The 21,037-nt window shown below is 34.8% G+C and overlaps 1 protein-coding gene across 1 annotated transcript; it reads right to left on the minus strand.

The window, feature by feature from the left end:
* Positions 1 to 923: 923 nt before the first annotated feature.
* Positions 924 to 20,522, minus strand: LOC145689886 (uncharacterized). The gene is made up of 4 exons (XM_081764186.1): positions 20,448 to 20,522; positions 7,813 to 8,582; positions 3,282 to 4,253; positions 924 to 2,086 (listed from the first exon to the last, which is right to left on the minus strand). Exons 1-4 carry the CDS (start codon positions 20,456 to 20,458, stop codon positions 1,134 to 1,136), a joined length of 2,706 nt encoding a protein of 901 aa, XP_081620312.1. The 5' UTR covers positions 20,459 to 20,522; the 3' UTR covers positions 924 to 1,133.
* Positions 20,523 to 21,037: the final 515 nt, after the last annotated feature.

Genomic DNA, 21,037 nt, shown 5'->3' on the forward strand with positions numbered 1-21,037 from the left:
TTACCTCTGTGCTCCAAGTAGTGACGATTCTGTGGTGTTGTGACGGAAAACTGAAAAAATATTTCAGACTGGCAAAAACACTCTTTATCTAATAGACGCCATAATCCGAAAGTTACAAATTCCATATGAAGGTGGGAGCTGCATCCATAGGTCGCTCTTTTATGACAGCAGCAACAGCTTATTATGTTAATTAATGAAGGAGTTATATGTAGTTCGTCAACCAGCCCCTGTTGCCAACCATCCCCGGTCTCCCCCACTAAGTAAACGTTAATGTTATTGTAAATGGTTACCTCGTTCAAATCCTCAAATATTTAGGCGATGATTTGATTACCTTCTATTAATTACTCTTAGTTTCTTGCTTGATATTCATAAATACTTTCTTTCTGTATGCTTTTTACTAGATTATCCAGTTATTTGATGATAATACAGAGTTGGGCGTTTTCCGTTTGGCAGATTTGTCAATTGGAAGATTTGTCCATTTTCACGATTGCGCATTTGGTCATTTTCGCGTTTGGCAGATTTGTCCATTGGCAGATTTGGTAATTGGCTGATTTGTCCATTCTCACTATTGGCGTATTTGGTCATTTTCACGTTTGGCAGATTTGGTAATTGGCAGGTTTGGTAATTGGCGGATTTGTCCATTGGCAGGTTTGTCCATTCTCGCAATTGGCGCATTTAGTCATTTTCGCGTTAGGCAGATTTGTCCATTGGCTGATTTGTCCATTTTCACAATTGGCACATTTGGTCATTTTCGCATTTGGCGCATTTGGTAATTGGCAGATTCGTCATTTGGCGGATTTGTCCGGATCCCCTGTACATGTCTTTGGATCTGCGTGAAATGAGACCCACAGACCCAGCTGACCCGGTTGAAAATCGTAAGTCAAGTAACCCATATAATCCGCGGACAATCGTGACCCATGGTATGACTGCAGTCTTAACTAATTCGTTGATTTTTTTCTAACCCATATTCGTTGAATTGTAATATCGTATATGCTTGTATCTCACTCTGAGCAGTTTCATTTCTAATAGAAATGTACTACAGTACTAGAGATTATGATACACGTTCCCTTTATCCTCTGTACAAAGTTATAAGTAAAATACTTCTTAAAATTGTAATATATTTTGTTAGATATTTATTGAAGCGAAAGAAGCCATTTATGATTAAGAATTTGATCAGGTGTAATTCTATTCTTGGGATTCTTTTGTAACATTCTGATAATAAGATCTTTAGCATTGTCAGATATGAACTCCCAACTTGCTTGCTTAAATTCGACCTCTTGGAATTCTATATTTTTGTATAGGGACTGTAAACATTTGTCACATTTCTCACCAATTTTACGAGAACATTTATCCTCTCCACAGTCACCTTCAAAGGGTAATGAGCCGCAAAGCGTACAAAAGAGTGTCACTCCTAAAGACCATACATCAATCAGTTCGTTACATGCAACGCTAAATTGATGTTTGTATCGAGCGATTTCTGGTGCAAGAAACGGAGATAATCCACCAATTTTGTCCACTGGTGACGTTCTAGCTTCTTTTAAAATTGCGTTATTGAAGTTACAAATACTTACTTCTTTGAAATCAGTCACCTCATTACAAATAATACTCTCAGGATGTAAATCACCATGTATTACTCCCCGTTCATGTATCTCTACGAGACCCTTGGAGACCTCTTGAATAATCCATTTAGCATGAACTTCTGAAATCTCTTTCTCGGCTCTGTTTTTTATTAATTTCCACAACGTTGTCCAATCTGCTATATTTAGCATAATATACATTGTATGACCATCCTCTCTGTAATGTAACATTTGTGTAGTATTTCGACAACCTAATAATCTTTCTAAAATCTTGATTTCACGATAAATTCTTCTACGCTTTGGTATAGAATGCATCCAAATAATTTGTACAGCAAAATTCTCACCCGTTTTAACATCTCGTATTATTTTAATTGGTGCGTAAGTTTCTGTATACTCTGCTTCTCCTGTCCAAACAAAATGCTTTCCAAATGGAAAAGATTTTAGCTTGATTTTTCTAACTCTTTTAGTTGTGTTTGCCGAAGATCTTTTAATCATAAGTTCATGGTTAACTGAAAAGAAACAACAATATTGGTTAATACATTTAGAAAGCACAAGGGTACAGATTTGTAGTTACGAAGAGTGAAAGGACAAATAGAAACACTATCCTTCTCAACTATTTATTTGAAGAGTCAAAGCTAGTTTTTTCTCCACTTTTAGTTCCTTTTCTTCCTGTTTCTGCGTTTTACTTTCTCTCCAATGCTGGAAAATCTTTTATCTGTTTTAAATCAGTTCAATGAAATCTTCAACTTTCGCATAATATTAATATTGTTAAAGTTTCACTCATGTTTATTCGTTGAATTATGGATGGTTAATTTCTATTCATACCAGGTGATAGAAAGAGATTTATTATGCTAATAGTTGTCTACATTAACATAATGGTTTCAAATCTGAGATTTGATTCAACTTATTCCTCTAAACGTATTTGTCACCAGTAGTTTATATTCGTAACAGATTGAGAAACGGTAACCTCCTTAATCAACTCAAGTTGAAAATGTCTTTTAAACAACTATACATTTTATTAATTGTATGTATCAAAATAGTTATCATTAAAGATATAATGAATTTTATCCAAATTGCTCTAAGCTATTTACAATAATTGCACTGTACTGTATTCTATGTTGCAAACAAGGCTTGAGCTTACAGGTTATGCAGAATATTTCTCTGGAATTAATTTCGTAAAAGTATATAAGGGGAACACTTATAGTAATATTGCCTATCTTTATCCGGAAAAGCTTTTAGTTACGAAGTTGTAAAATGATATATGTATTATCCTAAAATTACGATTGTTTTTATTTCATGAAAAGTTAACTAGAAAACATTGACTGAAATACTGAGACACTAACAATAAGGAGGAAAAAAGAAATACATGAAAGATACTGGAAAAATTAGTGAAATAAAAAGTGGGAGAAAGTATGAAACCTCCGCGGAAACCCATGATACGATGTTGTTAATCATAAATCTACCGAACCTGGGTCGATTCAGAGATTTCACACACCAGTTGTGAGCGATTATCACTTGATAACTGTACCCTCTCACAATAAAGGAGCTGTAAACTTGAACAATGGAGCACAACGATAACTGGACTCATCGTTCATTTCCCAGATTAAGTTTAACTTTTCTTGAATTCCGGTTTGAACCCTTAATACGTACATAAAATAATTAATACACTTCTCTATTACAATATATCAAATATATGTTACTTGCCTTTCGTTGCTTTATTAATCCAGCGGTCTACTAAAACTTCTTCAAGTGTTATTCTAGTATTCGGATCTGGTTCGAGCATTTGCAAAAGAAAGTCTTTTGCGTCAGCAGACACATAATTCCAGTCATATCCTTTGATACGCAAGTGGTAGTCTTCAATGTTTCGATAAAGGTCTTCCAAACAAGATTTGCATTTTTCAATACTCACTCTTTTACCACAGTCGCCATATCCACAGTCACCATGAAATGGTAAGTAGCCACACAAGACACAGAAAAGAGTGACCCCTAAAGCCCAAATATCAGCTTTCTCATTATAATAAACTTCTCTGTGGCGGTTTCGGACTAACTCTGGAGCTAGAAAAGCAGGAGAGCCAACTATTTTGCCAAATTGATTAGTCTTGAGAAAAGAGCTACCAAAATCGCAAATGCATATGCCTTCTAACTCAAAATCACCAACACAGATTATATTTTGTGGCTTTATATCTCCATGGATTAGGCCTTGAGTGTGGATCTCCATTAAGCCTTTGCTAGCTTCCCTGGCAATGCGCCGGACTTCTTCTTCTTCTATATGCTTACCTTTATCCTTAAATCTTTTCCATAAATTTCTTCCTCTAACTAATTCCATCATTACATATATGAAATTTTTGTCTTCTTTGAACTGGATTATCTGAGTAACATTTTTGCAACCTTTTAGTGTCTTTAGTAATGATATTTCGTGCAAGGCTTGTCTATATTTGCCTTCCGTTGTTTTTGATATTATTTTAACTGCGAATTCTTCTTCCGTATCTGTGTTTTGTAACACTCGGACGAGTGAAGATACGCCACCCCCAAGTATTTCTCCAGTCCACTCAAAATTGTCGCCAAATATTCTCGGGAATGTTTGGTGTTCTAAAGATTCCTCAACAGGAGTAAGAGTTAAAACTGCTTTCGGTGATCTGAATCCCAAAATCCTCTCTGTAAAAGTACTGCTTGTCTCTGAAATGACAAAAATATTACCAATACCCATACTAGTTTCATTGAATAAACAATGCCGTTTAAAGATACCTCATTTGCATTTAAACGATACTTTCCTGTTTTCAACATTACTTTCGTTATTAATAATATATACCTAGGTATACACACTGACTTAAACAGACCCATTCAGCAAACACTATGCTTACAAAACAATAAATTCTAATCTTATCGAAACAAACATGTTACAAAAATAGTAACTACATAGAAAGTATGTGGGTGATCATTAGGAAAAGATAAACAACAATAGACCAATGTTCGTAGGTTTCTTTAAAAAATTTCCCTCGACTGACTTAAAATTTTCCCTTTTCTGATCAAATTTTCCCTGGTTTGTTGAGTGTCCAATTTCCGAGAGAAGTTATGTGGTAAGATTAATTAAGCTATATTAAAGAAGGTGCCAACCACATTTGTTTTATTCATTTGGTTTCTGTTTCTATTTTCTGCTTTTTTCCTTCACTTATTTTTAACAAGGGGTCACGGTGGCTCAGTGGTAGATTTTTCACCTCTGATGCGTGGGATTCTTGGTTCGATCCCAACTAGCACTAAGTGAATTTTGTGGTGACTAACACAGCGTTAATGAGTTTTCAGTGGTTCTTCCATTTCCTGCCACTTTATTCAGTCCATCATTGCATTCATTTCTCATCATGTCTCGTTTACCCTAGCCAGCATAAGCATGGGACGTAAAACTTAAAAATATTTATTTTTAACAAAAAATACACACAAATACACCCAACCAGCAATGGTTGCAAATTATGCTACTTTGAACACACATACATAAACTATTGCTATTGTATTGGTTCATTTCTGAAGAACAAAGAAAAATTTAAGTATTTGTATTGGTCAATCAGTCAGCACGAGAATTTCCCTGGATTTTTCATGTTTCATCGAAATATTCCCTTATTCCCTTTTTACTCCTTATTCCCTTTTTGCTAAATTTTCCTACCAAATTTCCCTCAAACTATAAACACGAAATTTCCCTCAATAGACACAATCCGTAAATTAACAGTGTAAATGTGCTACATATACAGTACATTTTAGTGCCACAAAAGTTCGGTGTTTTCATTTTCTCAGAAACTACGCATAAGATTTACCCATAAGCATATTATTGTGTTCACCTCGATGTAGTCTATCGAGTGATTTATGTCTTATATTTGGACAATAATTTAGTTAAGCACAAATCAAAATTTATGAGTTAATTATAGTTAATTCTCATTAACGATACAATATACTTTCGTCATAATTAACGATACTTAACGACATTAACGATTCTTGTGTCATAATGTAAAGCTTAATAAGGGGAATCCTTTGGCACGATGTCGGAAGTGTTAAGGATCGTCTGCAGCACGGTCTCTCGTACTCGGGAAAACTCATGCTGCAATGTTTTCTTTCAGGCTTATAATTGAAGAAAATGTGAAATATACCGTGACGAAATACATTGTATCACACGTTATTCCGAGCACACAAAAAAACTAGAGCTGGCGGTTCCTAACACTTCTGACTTTCCTCTGAAGCATTGAACGCTCATTGATATCAAGGCTTACCTCCTGCCTACTTTGGAATCTCCATGAAGTCGGGGCATATCTGAAAACTCTATTGACAGCATATCTGAGAATTACACCCTGTAGGGAATACCCTGTACACCTATTGAAAATTGACGACATATGCACTTTTGCTTGTGTATGCGTGGCTTCCTTTGCGCTGATAAGGAATACCATCCACGGTTCCGGAATTCGAGATAGGGCCTCTTCAAATTTGGCTTTTTCGCGATTTTGAACAGCCCTAGCTGTGAAACTATGCACTTTCCGCCATAGGTCCATATGAACTTTTTCTCTTATCTTGATGTGAGGAATCAGTTCTTACAGTTTGTCGGTGTAGTTCATTAACACCCTGTATATAACACCCTGTACACCTGCCTATAGCCAAATTAGTCCTAGTATTGAGTGTTGTTTAAGTCATTATATACACCGTTTATTCTTATTTTACAGTTTCAAATAGAAACCATTCATGTACTAAAGTTTAACCGTGATGAATTTAAAAATGTGAATCTCTAATTAAATAATAAAGTTAAGCAATGGTTTAAGGCGGCAATGACTTCCAAATTCTTACCTGGGGGAGGCAGTGTTCCCTGTATCTGCACCAGTGCGACTGAATACACTGCACAAATTTTAATTGAAGTTCACTTATTCATGTTTTAAAGTTAGAATAATTGTCATCCTTTCTCGCAATTTTTCGACATCAGTCCATTCATCCTGTTGTATACTCACCTAGAGCCCATACCGTTCAACGTATCTCAACCAAATGTTAAACTTAAGGTTTTTATGTGATCCTCCAGGTATTTTTTCGAGTTGTCTTCCTACCCCTGAAAGTATGGCTAGTTTACTTCAGGATAATTTTTTTTAAATGCGATTTTCTCAAAAATGGCTGTAATGATTTTGCTTATATTTCATAAATCAATTTTCCAAAAACCTCATCATGTGCTGTAAGTTATTTCTCTGGGAAAATCGTGAAGGGGTAGTTTATTCTTGGGGAAGAATTTTTTTTCGTTGATTTTATCCAAACCGACTCAAGCTATCTTCTTCATATTTCATAAATAAATATTTCATCAGTAACCTGACAATATAATATAGTTCATTTAGACTATGCTGAAAAATCCACGAGGGATAGTTTGTACTTGGGAATGTTTTTGGACAATTTTCTCAAAACGATTGTGGCGATTTTGTTCATATTTCATTAATAACTCTAACATGTGGTGTAAAGATATTTCTTATGGAAAAATCTTCAAGTGGTAGTTTACTTTTGGGGATGAGTGAAATTTTCCGAAAACGTCTTAGAATTTTGTTCGTATTCCACAAGAAAATATTTCATTAATAACTGCAGCACAATATGATATAGTTTAAGAAATTAGAGTGAAAAAATTTGGTGGGGTTGCTTGTGCCTTCTAGTGATTGAAAGTAATGGAATTGTCGAATGGAATCAGACGTTGAAACTGTGGGCTGACATAATCAGGAAATAAAATAAATCAACAATTAATTTTCGAGAGCATGGAATTAGAAGGTCTTCCTAGTAAGAAAGCAAAGGTATAACTGTCGAAGACATAAAGCAATAATATAGTGTAAGAGGTTTCAGCTGCTCTTCCAGCTGAAACTGTGGAGACTGTGGCGCCGCCACTCAAGGTAGTTGGGTACTACGAACTACTAAACGCAAGTACGAATCAGATCATTCAGAGCATGTGAGTCTGATAGAAGTAGCCAATGATACACTTAGCTACTGCTAGTAGCAAGACGATGCAGTTAGTTACAACTCTAGCCGGTAGTGTCGCAGTCACTTTTGTTGCATTGTGGGAACGATTTCAATTTCCATTAGGAATATAGGGAGTGGTCCATCAGGGTAATCAGTAGTCGAAGACATAGCTGATATAACTGTTAAAGCAAAGGTATAAATGTTTAAGTTACATAAAGCTGTATCAATAGTTAGACATAAAACAATACCTATAATATACTTAAACTAACACTTAGATACCAACCTGATGATAATGAAGAACGATCCTCATAGGATGACTTTCTTGCATCACCTTTGGAAACTTTCTTTACTTTCTGAATTACTTCCGGTTGTTCTATATTTGCTAAGACACGTTGCGTTTTTACGTTAAAATTTGCAAATCCTGGTAAAAGAACTTGTGCAACATAAACTGATTCACCTTTAACTTGTTCTTTTTTATTATGTTCTTCTTCTTCCTTTTCCACTCTTCGCAAATCTGCTGCATATACATTACGTTCTATAATCTGTTTAAAGTCATCAGCACTTAATGATGAATTAGAAATTTGAGAAAAGCTGCGTTCCGACAATGTTATGTTCCTTGTTTCTATTTCAGAAAGGGTTTCAGTTGACGATATTCTCTTCCTTGCATAAGGGCGCTCTATGAACTTTTCATTTGAATCAGCATCATCATAATCATAATTATCATGATCTTGTTTACGTTCCATCATTTCCTGATGTTGGTTTGATCCTAAAAAGCCTTTGGATTTATTCAGCAACAAAACATGCCGTCTTTGCGTATAGAATGGTACTACTACACGTTTTTTCTCTTTGTCTGTGTCATCGATGATTTCATTTGGCTTACCGGTATCTTTGTCTTTCTTATCTTTCTCTGGAATTAAACAAGATTCCTCTATAGTTGTTGGTTTGCCATCTTCTGAGTGCTTGGTATCACCATGAGTGTTACAATTTCCTTTTTCATCAGAGTCATCTTGAGGGGTGAAGCAACACAAGTATATTTTCTTCTTTTTAGCTTTCCTAAATAAAAATATAAGCTATAAATAATTTTGCTATCGAAATGCAACATATTAATATTAAAATCTGCCTGTACACGTTTCGTGCGAGTGGATCTATCGTATGTTTTGCAGGATGTGCTTTAATGCCATTGTCATGCATTTTAAAAATATTTCTCCATATTGCGAAAGCATATCATCCTTATTTTTCGGGCTCGAAATATTTTTCAGAGTAAGTGGACTGTTATCGCATTCCTGTTCTAATTTCAAATTTATTTACAGTTCTTTAATTTAATTTGTATTGATTTTTATTCTTTGTTTCTTTATAGATTATGTTATAATTTTAATATTTTCCCGTCAAATTCATGCACCGTTTACATTTATTCAATACTTGAACTGCTTATCAATCCTTGCCGCAATTTATATCGCAGCAGGCAACTAAGCTACATTCTGTATCTGAAAAGTGAAGGTCTAAACACCGAATTATTATTATTATTATTATTATTATTATTATTGCACATTCTGATTTTCCCCAATCATCGTAAATGTTTAGAATTGGAGGCTTCTATCCTTTCATGCAGACAATTACTTTCTGTAATAAAGTAGACTTGTTCGTCAGTCACAGTTTATTCATATTTACACCTTACTTTATATTGTTAATTATGGCACACATCAAACATACACATACACACACACACACACACACACACACACACATATATATATATATATATATATATATATATATATATATATATATATATATATATATATATATATATAAAACCAATGTGCTATTATTGAAATGCTATGCTGCACTGTAAAAATTGTTTACTTTTTGTACGCTTAAACTGAAACGACTTTTGATCACTTCTTTTACATGTATATATGTGCGCCACAGGAAGAGTGCAAAGTGTACAAAACGTGTGATAAATGTGTACGACTTGCACCCTTGGAAGTTTCTGCACGTTTCTCACACATTTTGTATACAATTTGCAATTTTGTTGCAAGCATATATACATGTAAAAGAAGTGATCAAAAGTCGTTTCAGTTTACGCGTACAAAAAGTGTAGGATTTTTACAGTGTGTGTTGTGTTGTACTATTTGTATTTGCTGTAGCATAATGTAAACATGTATGCTGGCATGTGTGTGTATGTGTGCGTTGATAAGATAAAATAGTATTTAAATTTCATTCTTGTAATTGTATATATGTTTCGTTGTATATTCTTCTTTTTTCTAGATGCTTAGCGTTATACGTTCAAGTTTTTTTTATATAGCTTTTCTAGTATGCGATGTAAATTCCAGAGGGTAAGGATGGTTACAAAAACTTTTCAACCGATTTCTTGCGCATTTTTTTTTAGCGAAAATAAAAAAAAGCATAAAAAAAGGATATGGTTACTCGAGGATATATAAGTGAAGGGAGCCATTGCATTGTGCGGGATTTGGGAAGGAATTTTGGCTGTTAGAAGCCTTCCGTCGTTGGTCTAGATCATTGCCTCACCTGAAATTTGTTTGTAACTTTCCTATCTGCTAGGGATCGGTTTGAGTGCTAACCGAATAACGGAGAATTAAGTTCTCTGAGGCCTGAATAATGGCTGTTGAATTTATATATATATATATATATATATATATATATATATATATATATATATTAGGCATTCTTGAGGGACTAGCCTAAATGGGGGTTAGAGCAATGAAGAAATTCCTTGGGTCTGAGTGATGACCGTAGTTAGTATGGAAATTTAGTTTCAGATAGAAATAAGCTTGAATGATAGCTTACCGGGATGTATGATTCCCATAATCTTCTAGCTAGAAGAAACTAGGATATTGGGAATTAAAAAAAAAAAAAAAAACATCTGATGCAAACTTCATTAAGGTACTATTTTAGTTTTTTTTTTTTTTTTTTTTTTTTTTTTTTTTTTTTTTTTTAGGCCAGAGAAACCTAAGTGCTGGTTTTCTCTTTGGAATGAATAACCGTCTTTGGACTGAGTGGTGATGTTTGACATTTCTGGTTATACTTAGGTCTTTTTTTTTTTTTTTTTTTTTTTTTGACAAAAGGTTGGAATCAAGTCTTCCTGAACTCTGATTAGAGACTGATACGTTGTTGTTGTGCTTGTGCTTCAAACTTAAGGGACAGGGCTCCGAAGTTAAAGAGCCCTGAAGAAGATTTTCTTTTCGCTAATTGGAGAATTCATCTTTTTTATTTATTCTGATTTAATTCCTGAATAAAGATTTTTCTTTACCCTGAATTTGGTAACAAGTTTTGTTGAAAGGTAATCTTAGAACCTAAGATGCAACCTTAGAATTTTATTGAGCGGGGTAATAAATTTGAAATTGTAAGAAAATGATTAAATAAATGTATATTGAATTATAAATATGTAATGAATGTAGGTGCAAAACTGAAGAGAATCGTATAATGTTGAAATACTTTGACTAATGTAAATAAAGGGTCTTGTTACCTACTCCGATCGGTTGCGTTTGTTGCCATAATTTCATAAATTCGACCAGTCTTGGGAAGTAACGTAACGCAAGTAACGCGTTACTTGTAACGCGTTACATTTTCAGTAACGTTTCCTAGTAACGCGTTACATTTTTTACAAAGTAACTGTAACGGTAACGCGTTACAAATTTTTAAGTAACGTACCTAGTTTGCGTTACTTTTTCGCGTTACATTTCGGATGAGTAACTACAATATATGTATATTTTTTTCGGAAACAAATGTTTCTTTCCTGTAAGTGAATTTCTCAGAATGGAACAATGGAGCATGAACGATGTCAGTGACCGACAATTCCTGCACTGTTCGCCTTATGACCTCTAGCAATGAAATTAGCATGTAAAACCTGTTATCACTTTCCATCTTAATGCAAAGCGAAACGGGAAATCTCGATGTGCATTTTCCCGTTTCGCCTTACGAACTTTACGTTGGTAGGCTTGCAAATACATTCATAGATACAATTTGATTTGTTTATTTACATAACAAAATATAGTGCCACTTGCTGCTTTTGGAAGATAAGGACAGCCTCAGGGAAATCACGTGTACTGATTGCAAGCACCTGGAAGATTTTGTTTTAGGTTTTGACAGCTCCAAATTAATACATTCAGTGAGTGAACTACGAGTGCAATGGTACTGGTAGTCTATTTTACTTTGAATGGTGTTGTTTTTATAAAGATGGAGAACGAAAATATTTTATCGTTCGAACATTTGAAGGAATACTTTTTCTTAAAAGCTGAAGATGATGGTGAACAGCAGTGGCATATTTAGGGGTGGGGCTTAAACTCCCCCCCCCCCCCGAAATCTTACTTACTATAGTAAAGTATATAAAATATCTTGCAGAATTTTCACATTTTCAGGCAAAGCCCCACCGAAACAAAATCGTAAGTACACCACTGCTGGACAGAATTTAAAAGTAAAGTGGTGCCCCGGCGGGAAATATTTATCAACAATTAGGGTGCCATAATGAACGACATTCAGTAAGGGTTTAATATGAATAAACGGTGTTCTAATGAGCAGGCCTACTTTATTGATGTAATGTTGATGGTATGTAATATTAGGGTTCTTTTAGATCAGTTTACATATCCTAAAGTCCCGTTGATTATAGAGTTTGGAACAACTAGCTTTAAAAAGCATGTATCGATTTTAGAGTTATTGGCAATTTTGATTCACCCCCAGTCCATGTTTTCTCATTTCGTCAGTTGTAGTGTAATGTTTCTCTATATTCTGTATTTTTAATTTTACATAGCAACATTGTTATTATTATATAATTAGTTTAGCAGAATAATAATAAGCAACCATTTTTTCTAACGCATAGGAATGGACACGAGTCAAGCTAAAACTCGACTCGAATCCAAGTCGAATTTTGAGTCGAGTCAAAAGTAATATTCTCGAGTCGAGTTCCGAACCGATTCACTGTTTTTGGCGTCGAGTTTCGAGTCGAAACGAGTTTGATAAGTGGCTCGCTCGTTTTAACTCGTTTTGAAATCATGGGCTGATTACACTGGAAAGCGAAAGCCATGAGAAATGTAAGCTAAGCAGTAATATGGAATACTTTTAGTGTTGCTCACGAGAGGGGACACTGCTCGCATCTCGTGTCGTCTCGATAGCGAGACTACAAGAGATTTTTTTATAACAAGCTTAGCTCGGCTCGGCTTAACTAAGCCGATGGCTCGAGCCGGCTCGCTTGGGGTAAATCATCGGCTCGAGCTGGCTTGGTTGGGATAAACCATCTGCTCGGTTCGACTCAACTGAGCGAAAGGCTCTAGCCGACTCGGTTGGGTGAGTTGTTGGCTCACCTCACTTCTCGGTTTGAGTCGATAGTGAATGAGCTGTGAGCCGATCTGCTCGAGTCGTTGACAATTCTAAACCCGGGCCGAGCAGTTTTGAAGATATTTGGCCAGTGCCCTATAACTTTTAACAACGTTTGGCTCGAGCCCGAATACTCAACCTAGACCCTCAACCCAAATTCAGAAGCTCGTGAACAATGTCCTTTACTCCTAGACTTCACGACTACCGAGGTTGGCAATCAACTACTTTTTTAGTATTCATATATAAACCGCCTATCTTTCATGTTTATACACAGTATTGTTATAATAATAATAATAATAATAATAATAATAATAATAATAATAATAATAATAATAATAATAATAATAATAATAATAATAGAAGAACAAAAAGAAAATGTAGTAGTAGTAGTACCATTGATAATAATTATATTGTCTATGTAAGATACTTGAAGAGAGTACTCGAAACTATACACCAGATTTGACTCGACTCGACTCGAAACTCGACCCGAATTCGAGTCGAGTTGGAGGAAATTTTTCAAGCCGAGTTCTCAGGTCGAACTCAAAGATGTCTGTTTCTAGTCGAATCGAGTTTCAAAGAAAACTTGCTCGAATTCACTCGTGCCCATCCCTACGAGTAACGCAGTATGGTATTTTAGTCAATGTTACATTACATTAAAATGTTCATATAGTTGTCAAGTAAAAATTTGTCCTTGTATTTACATAAATCGATTCAGAACGTGCAATAATAATAATAATAATAATAATAATAATAATAATAATAATAATAGCGGTAGTAATAGCAGTACGGAAAACTGAAGTAAGTAATAAGATTTTTTCCACATATTCAAAGTTTCGGACCTAAAAGTAACGCGTTAGTAACGCGTTACTTTCGAAGTAAAGTAACAGTTACTTTTTTGAGGCAAGTAACGCGTTACTAACGCGTTACATTTTAAGAGAAAGTAAAGTAACTTGTAACGCGTTACATTTTTATAAGTAACTTACCCAACACTGAATTCGACGAATGTAAAACGTAAATTTGGAACATACCGCCATATATTTAAATATGATCCTTGGTTTTGTAATGTGATTAACTTATATGTGCATATTAACATCTTAATATTATCTCATTAATCGCATGCTGCATGTAAACAAGGCAGATTATCGTAACTACTATCAAGTATATCCTTAATCCCGTGACCCTGGAACCTTACCATATACTCGTATCTCAATTCCCTTGTCATGTGCAAATCTTCAAAACCCAAATAGTGTTCCATCTCAGTGATTGTGATTTTGAGTCAAAATTGATTAGAAATGTTTGTAATACCATACCAAGTATCCTTCAACTAATATAACAAATATCCTACGAATTCGTGAAATTTTCTCTAAATTGTACAAATATGACTATAATATGAGATTTAGGTTATATCGACTTGACAAAATAACAAACTAAATAATGAGATGAGTGATTTAGTCGAATTGAATCTAATGACAGAATTTTAGGCTTTTCCTAATTTACGAACTGATATAGATCGCAAATAAATATCACGTCATGTGTATACTCAAATAAAGATGAACTATGTGTATGGACGCCAAATAGGTCACGTGAAATGTAGACACGTGAAATGAAATACTATCTGAAACGACCGAGATGTGATTTAACACTACGAATGTTTAATATATAAATTTTTTCTTTCCAACTTTGAATTTAGATTGATATAATTTAACATTCTATGTACACTGATATACCCATATGTACATGTATTTCCTTGTGTTTTACCCTTAATAATAAATGTTTAAAAAAAATGTAGCGAGGTGACAGTTCCCTTCCAAGTAAATCCTAACCTATTTACCTGTACCAATACATTGTCCGATGTGTGTGTTTATGTGAATGAATGATAACTCTAGTTTTTAAGTGATAAATTCTAAAGTTAATATAGAATAATAACGTTATTGTGTGTATTACGATAGTATGTGTATATCCGATTCATGACCGAGGTCATGAAGGTAACTAATCCCAAATTAATCCAAATCGGCTCTGAGAGGCAAGTCGAGACAAGGGAATAGGCTGGAGATAATGACAGTTTCTTCAAAATTTCGAGAACTCCGATTTGAGGAAAATACGTGAATCATTTGATTTTTTCTCTTTCCTTGGCCAGCTCAAAGATGTGTTCGACCTTCACAACGTAAAATCAGTTACTGGATGAAAGTTATTTAATTCTCAGAAACAGCAAGTAAATGATTAATTTAGTACTTCTCATCATCTGTGCTTTGTCAGGGTAACTCCAAGTTGTGCAGTTACCTGGATTCAGGTCAGAATCGTATGAGAGAACATGTGTCTCATCAGGAACAGTTCAGAATTGATTCTCGAATAATAAAATTTGGATATGAAGCACCTTCTATTATCTATTTAAGCTTCCTTACTATATTTCAATAATTATCTCGTATTTCTTCATTTCTATTTCTTTCTTTCTCGTCCTTTTTTATCTTCTTCTGTATTAACCATAGACATCCAACATCCCTTTCCTGCAACGTTTTCTTCCGGTCTCTTCCTATCGCCGACGTAATGGATTTCTTCAGAAGACCTTTCTAAACATCTTTCTTCCTTCTATGCTTCTTCTTCTCCCTATCCTTCTTCTACCTCCCTCTTGACTTTCATATATCTTTTTCTCAATTTTTTCCCTTCTTCTACCTCCCTCTTGACTTTCATATATCTGTTTCTCAATCTTTTCCTATCTTAAAACTGAAGGGAAGTGGTGACTGGGAGTTGTCGCTATAGACGCGGTCAATAAATTCAATTAGATTTCTCTTCGGAAGTCCGATACTAAATAACCATTAAAGAAATATATGTAGAATAGTAGAATGATAGATTGTTTCAGTTATTTACCAGTTGACATATTGAAGTTTTATTGGGCGAGAACTTAGTCTTGGTCGTTTCCCAATCATGACGACTTCGCTTTTCAAAATGTCGGAATGGTACCTAGCATAATGGTCCCAGGTCGCTTCCTCCCTTCTCCATTCACTGGAAATGACACTTACCATTATATTCACCCGTACCTGCTGATGAACAGGTTTATTTACGAAATATGAACAGAATCGTGTAAGTCATTTTTGAAAAATCATTCGAAAAAACTAACCCTCGTAGAATTTTCAGGGCAAATAAGTTATTCGATGTAACCAAGTTATTAATAAAATATTTATTTATGAAATATGAACAAAATTGACTGAGTTGTTTTAGAGAAAACTGACCAGAAAGAACTCATCCCCAATAAACTACATATATCTTCCAGTATAGTCAATGTAGACTTAATCCACACTAATCCAGATTTCGTTTATCTCATTAAAAACGGAACATTTTAATATATCACACATATAGGTAGCGCCACCTATGTATGAGTCGTAGTTTTTTTGTTTGTTTTTTTCGATTTATTAGCTTTCCCCTTAATTTATATTCAGTAGCGTGCTTTCAGACCTGCTACTTTTTCGTTTCAATCTGTTTACTAAATTTCAGCCTTGATTGGCTGAGTACTTTTAGCTTCAACGAAACACAATTGTTACAGACGTCGTTTCCTAAGAAGATTCTCAAATCAAGAATAAAGTTGAAAAGGTAGCAAAGAACGGGACTAGTACTCGTACGTAAGCGGCAAACGAGTTCTTCGGTTTTCACGTTTTTAAGAAAATTTACACGTAGTTTTAAAGAGAGTAAGGTAAACCCCCCAGTCATAGACACTATTAAGAGCACTTTTGACAAAATATGTTGCAGATGGAAGAGAATTGTAGTAATTTTGTTGTTTCGTAGTGGTAGGCATAGTTTATACCTACGTCTATTAAATCATAGTCATTACCGCTATACAAAACGAGTAGAATGTACTATTTGAGTTGTTCTAGTAACCCTATTTTTATAACCAGTAATGGACATTTAAAAAAAAGGTGGATATCCCAGTTATGGACACCCAGTGACGGACATACAAGAGAAATCAGCAAATTTTGAGGTCTAACCTATTGAGATGTAATTTAATACGTAACCAGTATTTGTGCGTAGGATATGTATTTATTTTGCACTTGAAAAATGTTAAGCAAAACCAGTACTTGTGTGAAAACGAAATGGAAAGAAGCCAATGTTCATAAGAAATTGCATGCGTTTGGGCACAGCTGATGAACATAAATACCACTTTTATTATTTAAAAAATAAACAATAAAGCAAAAGACTATCCTGAAAGGTACCGGTACCATTTTTCGATAAAAACGCAAGAGAAAACTTCTTTAAGGCGGCAGACTACTAAATACTTAAAAAAAAAAACTATTTTTTTCTTTTGCCCATTTTTCGTAAGTGGAAAGAGGTAATAAAATGTAACTTATCACAATAATTGATAATGTTATTCTACACCCGAAAATACGAATCGGAAGATTTTTTCAGTGTTGCCATTCATAGAAATTACAGTGTGATCAGAATTTGAATTACTCAAAAATCTAGGTGAAGGCAGCGACTAGAAAAATGAACTCAACGGTAATTGATGACTTATCATGTTGTCTATGTTCCTTGTTTACTACTTTTTAAATAATATTTCTATTTATTTTATAAAACTTACATAAATTATTACAAAATAAATAAGTTATTACAAAATAAATAGAAACATTATTTAAAAAGTAGTAAACAAGGGACATAGAGAGTATGATAAGTCATCAATTACCGTTGAGTTCATTTTTCTAGTCGCTGCCTTTACCTAGATTTTTGAGTAATTCAAATTCTGGTCACACTGTAATTTCTATGGACGGCATCATTGAAAATTCTTCCAATTCATATTTTCGGGTGTAGAATAACATTATCTATTATTGCGGTAAGTTACATTTTATTACCTCTTTCCACTTACGAAAAACGGGCAAAAGTAAAAATTATTAGTTTCTCAAAAATATTTAGTAGTCTTCCCCCTTAAGGATTTTTTCTGCTCTGTTTGGAGTTCTGTTTTTACATTGCCTTTTTATTTGTTCTGCGTGTCGCTTTTCTTCCCTCTTCAACTCCATCACACGTTTTCTCCTGCTGAACTCTGGCTTTAAGTCGAGTCGGTATTGTTCAGATGTAACAACTGCAGGAATCCGTTCCTTCTTCTTTCTTTTGGACAACTTCGGTTTGTCCTCGGGCCAAGAAATAGCGTTTTTGAAAGCAGCTGGAAGATCAGGATCACATCATGCGCGCCGACAAGTGGGTGCTCCGTGGCTCCGGCACCCACACGAATAACCTTGTGGGTGCGGCGAACCCACAAGATCTTTAGTTTTGATCCGGGTTTGAACCCGTTTGTCTTGTGTTTAAGTCAGCCGTGTTAACGACTGAGCTAAGTCAGCCACAACTTATCCTTATAGTACCGGTATATGTTACTTTATCACAGTACAGGCCTTTATGACAGTGTTCCAAAATAAATAAATCAAACATCGAGACTTCCCTGGGAACAAATAGACTAATACGACCCAGCATTGATATGCACCCACATAAATTTTGGAAAGTCGGCGCCGTTGGATCACACTATACCAACTTGTGGGATGCAGCTGATAAGGAAGCAACTGCTGTTGGTTTTGAATTGTTGGCTTCTGTGGTTTCAGAAGAGGTGTCCCCTGTATGAAATTCCGTCATCAAGAAAGCTGCCATACAGATGTCTGGATTTCTGGTTGTTCTGCAAATGCAGAAGAATGTTGAGCAGTCATGGGCATTGTTTCAGAGAATAGGAACAAACTATTCGACGCATCATCTGCTGCGGGATTTACATTCTGACTAGGGTTCAAAAAGATTCATCCAAATCTGCTCGTATTGGATTTGGCAAAATATTGTCATGGGAAGGTGCAGGAATTTCTTGGAAAAGTTTAGCAACATCATTCATATGAGATACATCTTTGATTTGCACTGACTCGTTGAAGATTTGTGACTTTAATTCCGTCCAAAGATAAAACAGAGATGTATCCTCGTTGGGTCCATTCCATGATTGCATATCCTCCAAATAACGTTTAAATAATAATAGTTTTTCTCGTGAAATTTGAGACTCAAAAACTGTTATATAAGCTGTACAGCTGTTCCAAAGTCGCTCCTTTATTACCATTTATTCGACATGAGACAAACATTTAGTTGAGATGTTTTCCTTTGGGGCTTCGTGCCGTTGGTAGTGACCCTTCAGGAGTTCACATTTTAATTGCATTTCCGTCTTTTCGTCAACTGTACCTAAACATGAGGAACGAAAAATGGTGTGGGATATTGACAAGAAGTTGTATAGGACCTATTCGTAAACGGAACGAGGTCCCATAAGAAACAACGCCAGTTACTATTTTGTCCTCTTTTGACCTCTAAAGTCACCTCCCAAGCGTTAGTTATTTTGAATCACCCCTTATATAGGAACTGGAATGTGCAGAAAGTGTCTATAGTTGGACCAAAGTTGCTAAGCTACAGCAGTATTAAACACCCACTGTCTATTACTGGTAAACGTCACAAGCTATCAGTTTCTTTGAGCCAGTTTGTTCATACAGCTTTCATGGTACTTTTGCAGTGAACATTTGTGTTAATGAGACATTTTCAAATTTTATCAGTAATGGACGGAGGGTGTCCAACATTGACAAATAGTACCTTTATCTTACCAGTCATGGACACCCCCCAATATTGACGGTCCAAGTTTATTAATATATATTTTTGCCACTCTTATGCTTTGACTATACCAATATTAGTGTATAGAAAAACACACACCTTTCAATTTGTTCATAGTTTTACTATAGTAGAGCTGCCAAGTGATTTCTCATCTTATTCAACTTCTTAACACAATGTGAAAACAAGCTCGTGCAATCGACTCCAAGAGTTTACCACACCTGCAGTGTCCGTAGATCTAGCAGACGATAGCCTAACGATCTTGAGTGGAACCAGTTGAATGTCTTATTTTTCATACATTTGCGCCAAAGTGTCCATTACTGGCGGCGAATTTATGCATGTCCATGACTGGGCTGTTTACCTTATCGTTCTCTTTAAAGAAAATTGGGCTTGCTGAAGAAGGTTACGCCTTCTATTTAGCCAGAGATTTGTAAGTATCAGAAGAAATTTATAAGGATCATGGGATGACCGTTCGGATTCCTTTTGATTTTTGAGAAAGCATCCATAACTTTTAAATAACTAATCATCACTTATACATTTTTATACGGAGTCGTGGGGGCTACTTTGTAGATTCACGGAATCTCCCCTAATCAGCACTTTTACAACATAATACGTGAGCAGTTTTTCAAATATTTGTTTGAATCACTTTGTGTTGTCTGTGTAGATTGATATTCAAGCTCTTAATTCAATTTTTGATTACCATTTTTACCATAAGTTGAAACTAAAAACCTTTTTCTGAAATAATTAATCTATTTAAACGTAGTCATTTACGTACATAGGATATTATCAGGGCGTATTTAGGGGGGGAGCTTCCGGGCTTAAGCTTCCCCGCCCCGAAATCTTACTTACTATAGTAAAGTATATGAAATATCTTGCAGAATTTTCACATTTTCAAGCAAACCCCCCGAAGGTTAGCAAAGCCCCCCCGAAACAAAATTGTAAATACGCCACTGCATTTTATTATAATGAAATTATGTAATTTTAACTCACCTTACAGGCATTGTAATTCAGGAATAAAAATATTATGTTGAGTCACTGCTAATTTATCCATGACTTTTAAATATTCTCAACAAAGGTGTGATTATTGTAATTTGTTAACAGAAAAAATAAGCAAATTAGATACTTTTAAAACTTACTTTATCATATTGATGAAAACATCACAATAATCTTTAGTTCGATAATGAATTCTTCGAATATGATGAATATGCGTGCTCTGCCGGTGCAACCATATGGCGATCTGTTTAATTTTGGTCCTCTACTATTAAAGAGAAAGATACGAAAGAAAGACTTTTTGTCGTGAATTCCCAATTCTATTTCGGAAATAACGAAGTGATACACTATGAATCATATATGTTTGTGACTAACTTTGTCAAGTGTCTTCTGTACTCTTTTTAGTATATCCAACTACAAAGCTAAATTAAACTTCAAAAAAAAAAAAAAAGTGTAAAAAATTTAAATATTTTCCAAATGTAGAGCTAAAGGTTCATAATTTCTTTGTTTTTGTTTAGGAGGTAGTAATACTCTACTGTAGTTCCATTACAGTCTTGTTCAATTATTTATGGTTAAGTTATTACTTATAT

Source organism: Thermobia domestica, chromosome 1 (assembly GCF_964235325.1).
Source record: "Thermobia domestica chromosome 1, izTheDome1.hap1.1, whole genome shotgun sequence".
Lineage (NCBI taxonomy): Eukaryota > Metazoa > Arthropoda > Insecta > Zygentoma > Lepismatidae > Thermobia > Thermobia domestica.

What these genes read in the sequence shown, in the direction of transcription:
- LOC145689886 (XM_081764186.1), bottom strand. An exon ending in TCGTTCTTCATTATCATCAG is followed by an intron (nt 4,254 to 7,812) that starts GTTGGTATCTAA and finishes TTGTCATTTCAG; the next exon opens with AGACAAGCAGTACTTTTACA. An exon ending in GATTAATAAAGCAACGAAAG is followed by an intron (nt 2,087 to 3,281) that starts GCAAGTAACATA and finishes GTTTCTTTTCAG; the next exon opens with TTAACCATGAACTTATGATT.